The 16,942-nt window shown below is 39.0% G+C and overlaps 1 protein-coding gene across 1 annotated transcript in view; it reads left to right on the top strand.

Moving 5' to 3' along the window:
- The first annotated feature begins 89 nt into the window (after nucleotides 1-89).
- Nucleotides 90-16,942, top strand: part of tnfsf10l (TNF superfamily member 10, like) — a 42,912-nt gene continuing 26,059 nt past the window's right edge. The window contains exon 1 of the mRNA XM_048544875.2: nucleotides 90-853. Within this exon, the coding sequence (XP_048400832.1) occupies nucleotides 833-853 (21 nt within the window). The 5' untranslated portion in view covers nucleotides 90-832. The remainder of the gene's footprint in view (nucleotides 854-16,942) is intronic.

Raw genomic sequence — 16,942 nt, 5'->3', positions numbered from 1 at the left:
TTGTTCTGGATGGGAATGGATTGGTGCATGATCCTCAGTATTCCTAGGTTTGGCAGGAACAAATTCTCCTGCTCTGCTCACTATCCATGATTCTGGATGGAAAATCAATATTTCATTTCAGATGTGATTTCAAATGGTTCTAATGTCATTACTCACATTGGGTAATACCCATGGAATTGTACTGAGTTTGAGTTTACATCTCCAGGGAAAAGATTGGACAGGAAAGATTAGGCAACAGTAGTTTGCCTCGGGATAATGTTGCATAACTGAAATTGTTGATCAGGCTAGTTGCTTTGGATACCTGGAAAGGTTTAACATTGACTACTGCTTGACTGTGTTTTTATTTTTTATTTCTGTTTTTTGTTGCATGAAAGGCACCTTGAAATTTTTCCACAGTTGTACTTCGTGAGGTAGCTAACCAACATATCTTGCCACTTTTTTGAATATATTCATCTAAAGCAGTACATTTTGAGTGTGTAGGTGAGTCCAGGACCTGAGCCTGGATGATAATATGGGAGGTTTCAACTTTGTGGCATTCTGTCCTTTGTTTGTGGCAGAAATGTGCTAAAGTGTTCTTTTTCCCTTTTTCAGTCAAATGCACTCGGGTTGTGAATGTGTTTCTTAGTGCTTGCTTCATTTTAGGCTGGGGATTGTCTAAATTGACAAAGGTTAATTAAGGACAAAAGTTGTGGGGTGGGACACAGTGACATGCTGGGAACAGTTTCAGTTTGGGCACAATGTGTGAACGACAGGCTGGGGACAATGTTAAGCTGTAGATTTTGTTGGTCCAGGCTTTCTCAGTTACATTTGACCGAGTATTTAGGAGCCAGTGATGAAACAGGATTGTACAGAGGTAAGAGAGAATTTTGCATATTTTGTGTTTATGCTTACTTTTTATTTATATTTTGGCTTCCCAGCATTTGCTTCACTTGGTTTATCTTGTATCTTTCTGTTGGGGCGGTAATGGAGTGAGATGATTAATCTACTACAGTGTGTGTTCTTCTGCTTGAAAAAGTGTACTTTGTCCCAAATATACATGCTGCTCTATTTTGATGCAAATTAGAATATGAATGTCATGAGGCATATATTGCTGTATTTTTCTACTTCTGTCATTTTACTTTTCAAAGAATGTTTTATGTTAGTGTAACAATATTAAAACTATCTTCTGCATTTATTAATAAAATGTAAATTGTTTTGGGTATGCTTTGTCAGCATTCATCAGTGTATAATTTGGCTTGAATAACGGAATCATAGAAAAGAAATAGCACAAAAGTCATAGCACAAAAAAGGCCATTTGGCCCATAATGTCTATGCTGGCTATCTGCAAGAGCAATTCATACAGTCTCACTTCCCTGATCTTTTTCCCATAGCCCTGCAAATTGTCACCTTAGCTTATTGTTCAATTCTCTTTTGAAAGCCTCAATTAAATTTGCCTTCACCGTAATCTCAGCAGTGATTCCAGATCCTAACCACCTGCTTCATACAAATCATTTTTCAACATATCACTGTTGTTTGAGAGAATGGGAGCTGAATGAACACCTGTACTATAACCCAAACTACTCTAGGGGAAATTTACCTGTATTGGAAATAGTTCAGAGAAGGTTCATAAGGCCCATTCGTGGGAGAAATATGGTGTCTAATGAGGAAAGATTGCACAGGTTGGGCCTATACCTATTTGATTTTAGAAGATTAAATGATGATCTAATTGAAATAACAGATTCTGAGGCTTGACAAAAGAAATGCTCAGAGGATGTTTCCTCTTGTGGGGAATGTAGGAGCTACTATTTAAAAATAAGAAACTCCTATTTTAAGACTAAGTAGAGGAATTTCTCCTCACAGAGGGTCATTAGTATTTGGAATTATCTTCCACAACAAGCATTGGATATCAGGCCATTGAATATATTCAAGTGAGACGTACAGATTTTTGATGGGCAAGTAATTGTGAGGGTTAATTGAGGGCAGGCATTTAAGGCCACAATTGTGTCAACCATGATATTACTGAATGATGGAGCAGGCTTGATGGACTGAAATGCCTGCTTCTGCTTCTATTTATTCTGTTTCAATACCACAATGTGGTAAAAATTCAAGCTCGTGTCTTTGGTTCATTGCACTACATTTTCCAGGTCAAATCATGATATCACGGACAGGCATGGATTGAAGCCCTGGATTTTATTTTCGAGTCAGGAAATATTCAATGTTATTTTCAACATCTCTGCACAGAGGGATAAAGAAATCTGGACCTGTTGACTCATCACCTGTTTGGTTGTTAAATAAATCATAACATAGAGAGGGAGGAACAACAAATGACAAAATGATGTGTTTTAGGAAAGATGTGAGAACAGAAATTAAAATATACTTTTAAATCCCATTGACATACTCCTAGAAATGTTTGAGCGTATCACGCTTTTGGAGAAGTAATGGGAATCCCAATGTCATTTCTCCCCAAGAGACCAGAAGTAAATAGCGGTTAAACAGGAACATATCTGGACAGTGTCAGGCCTCCGATTTTGATTAAGACCTCCATAATGTAAAATCCATCAATCTGTCCCACCCTGAAGTCCCCACCTTTGAAATTGTATTCCTCTTCCCAGCAGTTTATTGGACCACCTGCCTCCAAATTCCTTTTGCGTGGGAGGGTGGGATTTGAGAGTTATTAAACTCCACCCCATCTTACCCTTTCAAAGAGCTGCTCAATAATATTTATTTATTTCATTTCTAGACTCTTACCAAAGATCAAATCATTATAATTCTGATTGGTTTGCTCCCTGGCATCGTAGAATTATACAGTAGAGGAGACTATTCTGTATTGTTGGATCAATGTTATCACAGATCCCAGTAGCTCTCCATACTTCTGTAAGTTGGATTGTACATTTTTCTTTGCCCATCATTCAGATCCCTCTGTTTGGGTCTTTCGTCCGGAAGCCTGAGAAGGAGCTGGGTCTCTAGTGGCAGTTTCAGTAACTAGCTGCCTGTTACTAGCCTGACCTGTGAAGTGACTGGTTGTTTTAAAAGAGGAACCTGGCTTTTGAATCAGCTACTATCTGATGCACTGTGATACTAACCTGTAAAAGTGCAAGCAACCTGCCTGTTCTGGGCTTAATGTTGTTTAAATATGAAAATTCATCAAAACCTATTTGCAATTTTCAGATAGAGATGAACAGAGTGCATCTGTAATCCATTTGTATTTGGCTGTGAGTTACTTAGGTAACTGAAAGCTGTGGGGATGCATGAAATCGTTTGCGGGGTGGTAGTTTGTGGATCCCCCTTAATCCCAATATTTAGTGGCTTGCTGCCTTCCAATATTCAAAATCTGTAAAATTATCTCAGTCCCTGCTTGCCACTCACTTGTCTGCTCAGTCTGGGAGCTGGCTGATTTCTAATGCAGCTGCCATGTGGCACCCATTTGGCACTGAAGCTCCAACAGTGGCATTCAAAAAGGCCTGAATGTGAGGATAATTTCAAACAAAAGGCAAATTCAATACCACAATCTCTATTTAACCATAATAATGAGCTTGACTTCAAAAACGTCTTTGACTTGGTCAATGTTGCCTGAGGTTCTGGAGTTAGATGAGAATTCAGTTATATATTTCATTAGGCAGATTATTTTGAATAGTAATCTTGCAAAGTACTTTCACATACATCTCTGCAATGGTGATGCTAATTATTTTTCGATCCTCACTCATTATTAAAACCTTCTCTGTTTGACTTAATATAATCTGCTTAACTCCCCCGGTTCATGTGATCAACATTTATATACTGGACCGGCCACTTGCAGCTTCATTTTTATAATCCTTTACTTTTCCCTCCTCTATCATCTTTTGTTTGTCACAGTAGCCCAGTTAAATACTGTCACACATCCTCAATAACGAGACATTGGAGGATTGTGTAATCACCCAACACGTTTCAAAAGTTATGGTGGTTAACGGATTGGAAAAAAGTACTACCGCCGATTTGGTGATGGGAAAAAATATGTTGTATGTAAAGGATAAAGAAAAATCTTCCATGGGTTAAGACAAATATTTTTTAAAGCACAAATTGGGTATTTTTAATTCCCTTCCATATTCTAAGCCATTCCCTCTCACTCCCACTAAATTCTAGACAAGACAGCAGAAATTATATAATCAAACTATTGAGAGATGTTTTATACACCTCTGGAGCAGGTGGGCATTGCACCTGGACAAGCATGTCATTCTTAAATTTTGTTCCTAATCCAATTTATTCACGCTAGTGTGGCCTCACTTGGAATATTACGTGCAGTTCTGGTTGCCCCATTACAGGAAGGATGTGGAAGCATTGGAAAAGGTACAGAGGAGATTTACCAGGATGTTGCCTTGTCTGGAGCGAAGGCCCTATGAAGAAAGGCTGAGGGTCTTGGGCCTGTTCTCATTGGAGAGAAGAAGGCTAAGAGGGGATTTAATGGAGACATTCAAGATGATCAGAGGATTAGATAGGGTGGACAGTGAGAGTCTTTTTCCAAGGATGATGATGTCAGCTTGTACGAGGGGGCATAGCTACAAATTGAGGGGTGATAGATTTAAGACAGATGTCAGAGGCAGGTTCTTTACTCGGAGAGTGGTAAGGGCATGGTACGCCCTGCCTGCCAATGTAGTGAACTCAGCCACATGAGGGGCATTTAAACAGTCCTCGGATAAGCATATTGATGATGATGGGATAGTGTGGGGGATGGACTTGGATTAGTTCACAGGCCGGCGCAACATCGAGGGCTGAAGGGCCTGTTCTACACTGTATTGTTCTATGTTCTGTGTTCTATGTTCTATGAGATGTTTTTACACACCTCTGAAGCAGATGGGACTTGAATCCAGTCCTCTTGGTCCAGAGTTAGAGACATGACTACAATGTCACATGAGCTCTACAAACATGTGAACACTGAATATTTTTACGTTTGAACTCTGTTAAAATGATTGATCTCAGGCATTTCCAAATTAACCTATACGGAGATGTTATTGAACATTTTAAGAAAGGTACAGTCACACTGCTGGGGTTATACTACAGGCCTCCAAACAGCCAGCTGGAGATGAAGGAACAGAAATGTGGATGGTTTATGGAAAAATGTAAAAACAAAGTTTCGTTCTGAGGGGTTTTAACTTCCCTTATTTTGACTGGGACACCTTTATTGCCAGGGGCTTAGATGGAGGGGAATTTAAGTGTGCCCAGGAAGGTTTTTTGAAGCAATATGTATGTAGCCCAAATATGGAAGGGGCCATATTAGACCTGGTATTGAAGAATGATGGTTCCATCATCAATGATGGCCAGGTGGTTGAAGTTTCAGTGGTGGAACACTGACCATAATTCCCTAAGTTTTACGTTACTTATGGATAAGGATAAGAATAGTCCTTAGTAAATTGGAGGGAGGCTAACTACAACAATATTACGGAGGAACTCAGGAATGTAAACTGGAGTGGCTTTTTGATGGCAAATCCAGATCTGTCATGTGGGAATCTTTTAAAGTTAAGTTGGTTAGAGTTCAGGACCTGCATGTTCCTGCGAAAATGAAGGATAGGTGGCAAAATTCGGTAATCGTCTACGACAAGAGAAATTGTGAGCTTAGTCAAAAAGGAAAGGGGGCATATGTAAGGTTTAGAAAACTCAAGACAGACAGAGCCCTCAAAGAATATGAAGAAAGCATGAATGAATTTCAACAAGGAGTTAGCAGGACTAAAATGGGCCATGAAATGTCCTTGGCAAACAGGATTAAGGAAACTACAAAGGCACTTTATACGTGCATAAGGAACAATAGGGTAGGTAGGGAACGGATAGGTCCTCATAAGGACAAAGGAGGTCCTTAACGAACACTTTACATTGGTATTCACAAAGGAAAAGGACATGGTAGGTGGTGAGCCTAGAAAGGAGTATGTTGATGTTCTAGGACATGTAAGTGTGAAAAAAAAGGTGTTGAAGAACAATAAGGTGGACAAGTCCCCAGGACCTGATGGCATGTATCTCAGAATACTGAGGGTGGTGAAGGAAGAAAATTGCTGGAGTTTTGTTTGAAATCTTTGTATCCTCTTCAGTCATAGGAGAGGTTACCGAGGACTAGAGAATAACCAATGATGTTCTTTTTTGTTTAAGAAGGGCAACAGGAATAATCCAGGAAATTACAGGCTGGTGATTCTGACATCAATGGTAGGGAAATTATTACAGAAGATTCCTACAAGCAGGATTTAGAAAAATATGGATTTATTAGTGATAAGCAGCATGTTTTTACATTGGGGAGGTCATGTATCACAAACTTGTTAGAGGTTTTGAGGAAGTGATAATGATTGATTGAGGGCCAGGTACTAGATGTTACATACATGGACTTTAGCAAGACCTTTGACGAGGTTCCTCATGGCAGGCTGATATAGAAGGTGAAGTCACAAAGGATCCACATTGAGCTGTTAAGTTGGACAAAAAACTGGCTTGATCCGAGAAGACTGAGAGTAGTGGTGAAAGGGTACTCTTCTCACCAGAGATCTGTGATCAATGGTTTTCCACAAGGATCAATAGGGGGACCCTATTTTTAATAAAATATTTGTGGGATAATGCAGGTGGTCTGATTAATAAGTTTGTAGATGACATAAAGATTGGGAGAGCTACGGATAATGAGGTTTGCCAGAGTTTATGCAGGCTATGGATAAGTTGGAGACTTGGATGGGGAAATGGCAAATGGAATTTAATGTGGACAAATGCGCGGTCATGTATCTTGGAAGGTCTAATGTAGGAGGCGAGTTTACAGTAAATGGAAGAAGTTATGAGAATTAGATAGGAATATAGGAGTACAGGTTCACAGTTCCCTTAAAGTTGCAGCACGAGTGGATAAAGTAGTCAAGAAGGCAATTGGCATGCTTGCCTTCATTGGTTGGGGCTTGGAGTATAAAAATTGGCAAGTTATGTTGCAGCTGTGTAGCACTTGAGTTAGGCCATAATTGAAATATTGCATACAGTTCTGACATTGACCCTACCAAAAGTATATGGAGGCTTTGGAGAGGGTACAGAAAATGTTAACTAGGATATTGCCTGGTTTGAAAGGAATTAGCTATGAGCAGAAATTTAGATAAACTTGGTTTGTTTTCACTTGAACATCAGAGGCTGAGGGGAAACTGATAGAAGTGTCCAAAATTATGACAGACATAGATAGAATGGATAGTTTGGAGTCTTTTTCCCAGGATAGAAATGTTAATTACCCGGGGATATAAATTTAAGGTAAAAGGGAGATAGTTTAAAGCAAATGTGAGAAGCATTTTTTTTTAGAGGTTGCTAACTGCTAGAAAAGGTAGTAGAAGCAAATACAATAACAATATTTAAGAGGCACCTAGGCAGATACACGAATAGCTCGGGAATAGAGTGATTATAGACAAAGTGGGAGCAAAAGATTTTGGTTTATAAAGGCGTCATGTGTCAGCACAGTCTTGGTTTGCCAAAGGGCCTATTCCTGTGCTTTCCCATTCTTTGTACTCTGAAGGAGGTGGGACTTGAACCTGAGCCTACCTGGTCCAGAGGTAGGGACATGACCACTATACCACAACAACCCTACAAACATGTTAACTGTATTGTGTGTCATTATATACAGCTGGAGGATATTATATACAGCTGGAGGATATTATATGTGCTCAAATCAATTCCCAATTAAAGTATATATTAGGACTCAAGTAATTTGGTGGTAGTGTCTCTACCCCGACCTAGAAGGTCTAAATCCATGTTCCACTTGCCATTGACCCATGTCACAACAATATGCAGATTGATTACAAATATTTAAATTTGAAAACTCTCATTCCTGGAACTGTTTTGGTAGAAGTTTAGAATCTTGTGGTACTGTTCCTTTTCATTGAGCCCGTTTGTCCAGGTTCATGTTCCACCTGCCCTCAGACATGTGTCACAACAAAGACAACTTATTGAAATTATGGTTAAGTTAGAAGGTGCGTGCCAACTGTGAATAAAGATATGTCTGAGTAAAAATTGATTCCACTCTCATCCTTCACAATGTGGCTTTTTCGAGTAAAACAGTTGATCAAGACTGTAAATGATTCCTTTAATCCTGTTGCTTCTAAAATTTGGACTTCTAGCAATGACAAATGCTCAACACAACAGGGCCCAAACAATTTATGATGAAGTTACATTTGGCAGCAGTAACTCATCCTTTCAGCTGAAACTGTCCTCAGAAAATGAGCTTGTAACATCTGTTATTAAAATAATTCCAAGAAAGTTGTGTGCTATCCATTACTTCTTGTCCTGGGGCTGGACCAGTGCAGATTGTGACAAAAAACAAGGCAGGAAACATTTTCCACTCTTTGTTTTGTAAACATTATGACTGATTTTCCCAATGCAGTCCACAAGCTACCCATAAGTCAGCATCACAGTTGCCAGTTACATCATATTTATCTGTCTTTGCATCACACCTACGCCAAGTTCCCATCTCCTTTTATGCTCTTTTCATAAATGCCCCTTACAACACTTTGAGAAGTTTCCTGGCCATAGCTACTACAATGGATTTTGAAAACAGAATGCAAACATCTGCGTTAGACAAAAATTAAATTCTTCTTTTTCTACTAATCTATTTTCCACAGTATTATGCCTTGAAGTTCACCACAAACTTTCATCAATCAGTATGAGCTGACTTTTTTTTTGCTGCTGTGCACAAAGATAAGCATTGGTAATCACTATTTGCCCTCCCAGGCAGCATAATGACACAGCAACCTCAAAGTCATGCTTCCACACACAACCTCATTCTCTCACTCTAATCATTGTTGTACAACCACATCACACAGTTTACCTTTCCTTAGATACAAACTGTCAGAAGACCCTCTCTGATACCCTTTCCCCAATGCCCAGTGATCACTTGCATCCTGTCATTGTTTACTGGTAGAACATCACATGCAGGCAAACATTCGGACAAGTCTGAAGAGAAAATAGTGGACTTGAATAGACTGCAGTTCACATCTACCATGTAAATCATACGCTGGCATCTTGACTGTAACAGTCCAGCACCCAGCTAGCATCTACTAGAATCAGGTGTCAATCAGATCTTGTCTGGCTTGTAGGGACCAATATAGCTGAGGTCTGTCACCATGAGGAAGACTTATTCTTCCCCAGTGTCTACAGTCTTCTCAGAAGACTCTTACCTTCAACCAATTCTTCAGCATCAAGCCTAATTATGCAGAACACAGCGCATCAGGATGGTGCAGCACATGAGTCTGGACTATACGAGAGCATCCTATTGAGACCGCTCTAAACTATGGATCTGTACCTTCAGCAGCCCTCTCATCTGCTCCACTGGCTCTGGAATGTGATGAAGGTGCCCAATGACCAACAATAGCATGCAAAAGGCAACATCCACACTCTCCAATGCCAGCCCACCTCAGACTGACATCAACCATTCCAGTTCCCACTGGATTCAGTAGAATTCATTGTCTTACATATATAACATATGATGTAGCCGTGTTCCCCTGATGCAGCACCCTCAGATGTTCCACAAGTTATGGGGACCTTTTGGGAAGCAGTCACCTCTTATTAAGTTATTGCTGCTAAGTCCTGCATTAATGAAATGACAAGGTAAGTATAGCAAGCAACAGTAACATGGTGCAATAAACTTGTAAATAATATTTGATGCATCAACTCTTTCAGACTGCATATGTGCAAAGAAATGTTTACAAATTAAATGGAGTTTGAAAGGGGTTGCTTCATGTATTTGTCCCTGCAATGTCCCAGCATCCATCATCCTGTGCTTTCACCCGTCAAACTGACACTGATACTGTTCAAGCCACTTTCATGTGTATTGCACATTTAGAGAATGGCAAGTGAAAACAGGGAACGCAGCTCATGGTGGACACCATTAACACTGGACTCTGCCCAGTCAGCAGATGCCCCCAGAGTGTCAACGTTCCCTTTCACTTCATTCTATCCTGACAACTCATTTCTACTCACTCCCCATGCGGAGACCCACCACATTGAACTTTGCCTTCAAGTGGCATCTCTACTCGATTCCCAACATTGCACCTTAATGATGCCCACGCTGGTCCTCTTTGCTCTCCCTGTGGAAACTACGGTGGTAGTCACTGCCTTTTAGTGGATGAATAACCACCAGCACAAATATTAACATTGCTGTTAATAAGTCGGGCCACCTTTCCTGGCTGCTAAAGAGCTGGCTGACTCAGACTGCCTGTCCAGACTAGCAATAATCTCTTCTGTTTGCTAGCCTGCATGGACCTGTGTGAACATTTCCAGCCACTGAAGGAGAAGAAAATATCACAAACTGCAACTTGAATATGATCTCATGTTTGACATAAACAGGGCCAATTCCGCAGCAGCTGCCTCACTTATCAAAGAACCATTGCTCTATAGAAAAGTTACAGCACGGAAAGAGGCCTTTTAGCCCATTGTGTCTGTTCTGACTAAATAGACCAACTAGCCCATTCTAATCTGATTTTCCTGCTCCTGGTCTATAGCCTGGTGGGTTATAACACTTCAGCTGCAGATCAAGGTTTCTTGAGTGTTTCCACTTCAACCAGTAAACCAGACAGTGACATCCAGGCACTGACCACCCTCTGGGTAAAAATGATTTTCTTTACATCCCTTCAAATCCTTCTCTTAATCACTTTAAATCTGTACCTCTTGGTAATTGAACTATATGTAAGGGTAAACAGGTATTCCCTGTCCACTCTGTCCATGCTCCTTAATTTTTTTGTACCCCTCAATTAAATCATCTCTCAGTTCCTCTGATCAATGGAAATCAATCCTAACCTATCCAGTCTTTCCTCATTGCTGAAATTTTCATGCCCTGGCAATATTCTTGTAAATGTCCTCTATATTCTCAGTAGTGTAACTAGTCCCTCATGAAATGTCATAAGTGTCCAGAACCGTACATAAAATCCTGCTGTGGCCTAACTGGTGTCCTAGCTGCAGAATTACATCCCTGCTTTAATATTCAGTCCCTCTACAGCCTGATGTTGTAGAACCAATGCTCACGATTGAAATTCAGCAATATATCATGCAATGTGGTGATGCAGTTTGCCACCCTCTCTTCCTGGAAGATGCAAATTTCATACCTGGCCAAGATGCATTGTATCTCTATGTGCTCTGGGAGTAAATGGATTGATGCGGTCATCGGACCAAGTCCTTCTTGTGTGCACTTTCATTAATGTATTTACAAATAGTTCATTTTAACCAAAACTATGGATTTGTTAAAGTTCAAATGGGGAGGAAAATAACAGAGTAGATGTTCCAAAACTTTGTGATTAAAGTGTATATCCCTTTCAAAGAACCCAAACACACATCATTTGCCCTGGACAACTTTATTATTAAATTCTTTGCATGCTTGGCATTGCAAGAAAGGCCAGTATTTGTTGCTATTCTTAACTTGTCCTTGAACTGAATGACGTGCTGGAGCTTTGCTAAAGGGCAGTTAAGTATTTTAAGCACCTCTTTGTCTTCTAGAATTGTGCATAGATCTGTGTAAGATTTCCATCTTTTAAGGGTATTAGTGAATCGGATGGGTCTTTACAGCACTCAATGAGCACATCGTGGTCAACAGTACTTACACTAATGTTCAATTCCAGAATTATTAATTTAATTTAAACTTCAGTAATGGCCAGGGTGGGATTTGAACCCATGTCTAGACCATCAGTCTACACCGCTACATTACTAGACCAGTCAAATTCCCATTATACTACCATCACTCCATATATTGCAAATAGACACTGTGTTGACAGGAAGGCAGGTAGGCAACAAACGTCTATGAAAAGCAGGAGACTCCAGGAAGAATGGTTCTTCTCTGGGTCCCAGGGAGGCAGAGGATTATTCTATTCTTTTCAATAAATTTGGGTTAGTGTTAAGCATTCTTTCATTATAATTATTACATAAATATTTATATTCTGACTGAATAGATTAAAACTCATATTGTACTTCTCATTTTACTATGGCATAAAGCAGTTTAAGATTCAAACGAAACTTCACCTCACCCAGTGTTAAAACAATCTGTTTTTGGAGCGTTTGAAGAAGCACAAACAAAAGATGAGGTTCAGGTTACTTCAGTTTCCTATAATACTATTGTTACTACCCTAGATTCTGCCATTGTTTACGTAGCTATATAGTGAGGTGTATGTTACAGATCATTCAGGAGCCTAATTTGATATGGTAACACATGCTTTTACATGCATATTGTAATCTGGAGCAATGGTAGTGACGGTAGAGCCTCCAACTTTCTTTTCATTTTGTAGCTGACCAGAATCTTTCCTGATCTATCAGCTGTCATTGGCAAGTGTTGGAAAGATTTACAGGTAGATTCTTTGCCTGTTTGGCTACATTATCAGAACAGCTTTGTTAGCCAATTATTTGTGAGGTAGAATTAAAGCTTCTGCCTCAGAGGCAGGGATACTTTACATTACAGACAAGACGACCCCCTCGTAGTTATATGATAATGTGTTTCAAACCTTATAATAGCAAAGTACTCAGAATGCTTAGTAGGTTGACTCACATCATGATCCCTTCAATGGACAAGCTGAATTACAGACAAATTATGAAGATATGTTAGTAATATAAATGAAGAAACAGGAGACAGAAGAAGAGCATAAAATATCATAACAGATAAAGTGCCAAACCCGAATTGAAAGATAGAAATATGATAATACGAAAAATGTAAAGGGCTTATAGAAACAAAGAGAGAGAGAAAATGAGACACAGAAAGAAAGGCATATTGAATGAGCAGGAGATTGGGAGAATAGTTCAAAAACAGCTGTTAGAATAGTTATTGGAAGATATTATTTATTTCTTCATAAGCCAAATGTGGGAAATCAACTCATATGACACACAGTGTGTTACGTACAACAGATGTTCTCAACAGAGTGTCTGCAGTCCCAAGAGGGACTGTGAGAAAATTTCAGAAGTCTACCAATCAGTTTGCTCTATAAACATCAGTATTTTCCTATAATACAATCATTTCGTTGATATAAAGATTATATATTGAGTCGTCAGGTTCTTACTATTGGGCATCATTTCTATATTGAACAAGTCTCTTGTGTGCCACTGTCAACAGAGATATTTATCTCATAAGTTTTTTTGACCTAGCTGTAATCATTTCCATGTTCTAAAACAAGTCATCACTTTTTAACCAATAAATATAATGGTGGCAGCTATGAGTTTCCTTCCTGATGGTTAAAACATGAGATGGAGTCAGGGAAGGCTTGTTTGAATGGTGGTGCGAGCCCTCTTCTCAACCTTATTCCTTCTTCTCATGTGGAGCTGCCTTGTGTCAATTAGAATTTGTTCCTATGTTTGGAAAAGGACCAGATTTCCCATTCAAGACTCCCTGTTTGAAATGATGAGAAAAGCACCATTAGAGGAAACAGTGCATGCACCACACAGCTTTGGAGGGAAGAAGTGAGAGTACGGAAAGAGAAAGACTTCCCAGTCTCTGTGACTCTGGGCAATGCCATTAAAATCAGGATCAGGATCAGGTTCATGACAATCTCCTTCAATGTCTTCAGGAAAAGTTGATAAAATTTCTGAATATGATATCGCAATGTTCCTCGTACCTTCAAGTTGGAGCTTTCTATTCATGTCCACGTGAATTTTTGATGGTTGGAAAGGCAGAGTGGATGTAATGCTACTTCTGAAGGGGTTGGTGGTACTAAAGTAGTAGTCAAACCCACATCTATCATTAATGAATGATGCAAACATTTCTTTTTAAATTGCACATAATTGCTAGAAAGTTGATAATGCCATATGCCATTGAAGCTGTCTTGAAAATTTTCATATAGCAAAATGTCACACAAACTAGACATCAAGTGATGGATTGATCTGATATTGGAAAGCGTAGTTTGTAGTGAATTGATCAGCTGCTTAACAATGACCAATCTGATGAATTCACAGATATCTTTCTCACGTTTATTTGGAGATATGTGTGGATAAGAAAATAAAAGGCTCTGTGTTTTGCAAACAATTCAACACAACAACAAAGTCTGACAACATTTTAAAAATTTTGGATTATTTCCTGACATCAGCATATACCTACTAAACAAATTGCATTGACAGGATTGTGTACAATTGGGCTAAGTATGCAATGTGGACATCCTGATTTCCTCTGATCAAATCCAGAATGGAAAGCCTTTCAGGTGGCCTTACTATCCAGACACCAATTCAGGTCTTAAAGGTGCCTCCTAAGAGTTAGTTATGTACCTTGTTCTGTTGCTGATGATGATATTCAAATACAGACGTCAGCTTTTTGTTTTCAGTTAAACTGAGCCCTGCCTGCTGTGTGGGATGGCCGTAAAAGTTCTTGAAGAATAGTGAAGCGTTAGAGACAAAAAATAAGAAAGAATAACTTATTGAAGAATAATAATCTTCTGGCTACTATTTATGCCTAATCATTAGTACCAAAACCATGTAGCATTTGTGGTATTTTGCACAAATTGTTGTGTTTTCTACAGGACAGCAAAGCATATCCCTGAAGTATCAGACAATTTTATATTTTTATCCTAAGTTCCGAAGGCTTGGACCCAAACTTTGGAATTCCCTCTCTACAACTCTGGTCCTGTCAATCTCACTCTCTTCCTTTAATGTAGCTCTTAAAAGCTATTTTTTTGTCAAGATTTTAGTCATTTGATTTATGTGATTTGACCTTATGTGATTTGACATCATATTTTTGTCTATTTTGCTCTGTGAAATGCCTTAGGTACATTTCATTATTTTAAAAGCACTGCTATACAAATATAGGTGTTGTTGTAATACTTTCCATTTGACAGAGGGGAACTAACTTCAACAATTTATACTTTCCTATTGATTTTAATGTAGAAAAATATCCAATATTCCTTGACTAGATATCCTGCAGGACCTGGGGTTTACAGTGAACATGGTGGCCAGAGATGTAATCAAATTATTATTTTCTTGATAGAGTGCTCTGTGGCAAAGTAAAGAGGTTCAGAGGAGAATTTTGGAATATAAGTCTTTAATGATTAAATCCATGCCATAGATGCTTTATAAGCTGTAGTATAGGAAATGGAGAAGCAATGTAGTCCATAATTTGAATTATTATACACTGTAATTTTTGTTTCAATTGTATTCATTTGTACCGTGTAAGCCAGCAAGCTGTGAAGCTTGCAACATTGAGAGAACTTGGTACTCCAATATTAATTACATTTTTTTTGTAGCAATAGTAATTGTGCAAAATATTCAATGTAAAACAGTGGAAGCATCACTGAAGAGCAGTTGAAGGCTAGAAACAAAGATAATAAAATGTGAGGCTGGATGAACACAGCAGGCCAAGCAGCATCTCAGGAGCACAAACAGTCAACAAAATCAAGGCTAGAAACAGTTGGTTTTATTAAGTTGGTTACAGAGAAAGTGAGGAACAGGGACTAGGGCCTGTTTCCACAATTAAGGGAATCTAATCTAAACAGACATGTTGTTAACTGAATTGCTGACAAGCCATCTGGATATCACTGGTTCAATGTATTTGGGACTCACGAAGACGACCCAGGAGCCGTCTGATAGCTCCATGTAGTTAGGGTTCAGAGATGTCTGGGAAGCTAGTAGGTGCAGGGAAGCTTTGAGAAAAACACCCTTAAGTCATGGATGATCAGAAGATGCCTGTTAACCATGAATAAGACCATACAAATGTAGAAATTAGGAGCACAGGTTCAGTGCAGCTGTGAGTAGGAGCGGGGAAAACCTACGAACAGTGTTCAGTGCAGTTCAGTAAGATTGGAACTTGGAGGTGTCCAGGGAGCAATACCAATTTGGTGAAGCTAACTGTCTGGAGATAAGTTAAAATTACACGTATGTGTAAATGCTGGAGTCCACTTTCCAGAATCCAGCACATTTCTGATTAGGTGAGAGAACAACCAGGTGGTGATCAGTCTTTTGGTTTCGGTTGTGATCAGTCGCTGAGACAATACATGATAAAGCAGTTTGTGAGGGAGCTTCAAAGTTAGGTCTTTGAAACAGAAGATTTGAAATCACATATAAAGTTTTAATGAGATTTCATTACCCATATTCTGGGGAGTTCCTAGGAAATTCATGGGATCTGTCCCGATCACATTTGCTATTTGATGTGCTCTGACCACAGTTGGCTTACCCATATTTAGCTCATATTACTTATGGATGATAAAATATATACTACATCGATCTTGAAGATTACTGGCTTCTAGCTGAATTATACATAAATCTGATCTGGTCCAGGATCATAACAACTGACTGTGGGGATGGAACTGGGGGAAATAAGTTGTTCTACTTATACATAAGTAAAACGAGATTGAAATCAATGCACGAGGAATGATGAGTTCGTTGAGATCTGCGTACTAGTGTTAAGCAGTTTATTGTAGGGTAGATATGCATGTGGAGTGCTGGATATCTTTAAGTTTGTTGGTAGCATTTGGAAACTAGCCAGGAAGGCATTGAGGCTTTCAGCAATGGTGGCATGTGGGTTGAGGATTAAGGCCTATATTAACAAAAGAGATTGAGAAAACAAATGAGAACAGAATGAAAACAATGTTTTCTTTATGTGTTCTTATGGTATGCTTGCATATGTTTATACCAGAAAATGCACCAGGAAATGTTTGGGAAAATAAATGGTAAGTGATGAAAATGAAGGAGACCAGATTTTAAAAGAGTAGAAGGAAGAAATGAGAAAAATAGGATGAAGAAATAAAATCAGAGAAAGCAATTTAATCACAGAATAGTGGAAGGCACAAATAATGGAAAGAATGATAATACTCATATTTATCTAGCAGCACCTTGAAAATAATGAAATGTTCTCAAGGCATTTCACAGGAGCATGATTAACATTAAAACGTGTATCTGAAAGTATAGCAGATTTCCGATTGAACTAGCAAAACAAAAGAAGACTCTTTTCCATTGTATTCAGTGTTCATTTACGCTAAAAAAAACCATATCCTTTCAGTACTCAACAAATCTCCCTCAAGTCCTTTGACCCTTGAATGAACAATCTGCC

This window comes from Stegostoma tigrinum, chromosome 15, assembly GCF_030684315.1.
Source record: "Stegostoma tigrinum isolate sSteTig4 chromosome 15, sSteTig4.hap1, whole genome shotgun sequence".
Classification (NCBI taxonomy): domain Eukaryota; kingdom Metazoa; phylum Chordata; class Chondrichthyes; order Orectolobiformes; family Stegostomatidae; genus Stegostoma; species Stegostoma tigrinum.
The sequence above is the reverse complement of the archived record's forward strand: the minus strand, read 5'-3'. Positions and strand labels throughout refer to the sequence as shown.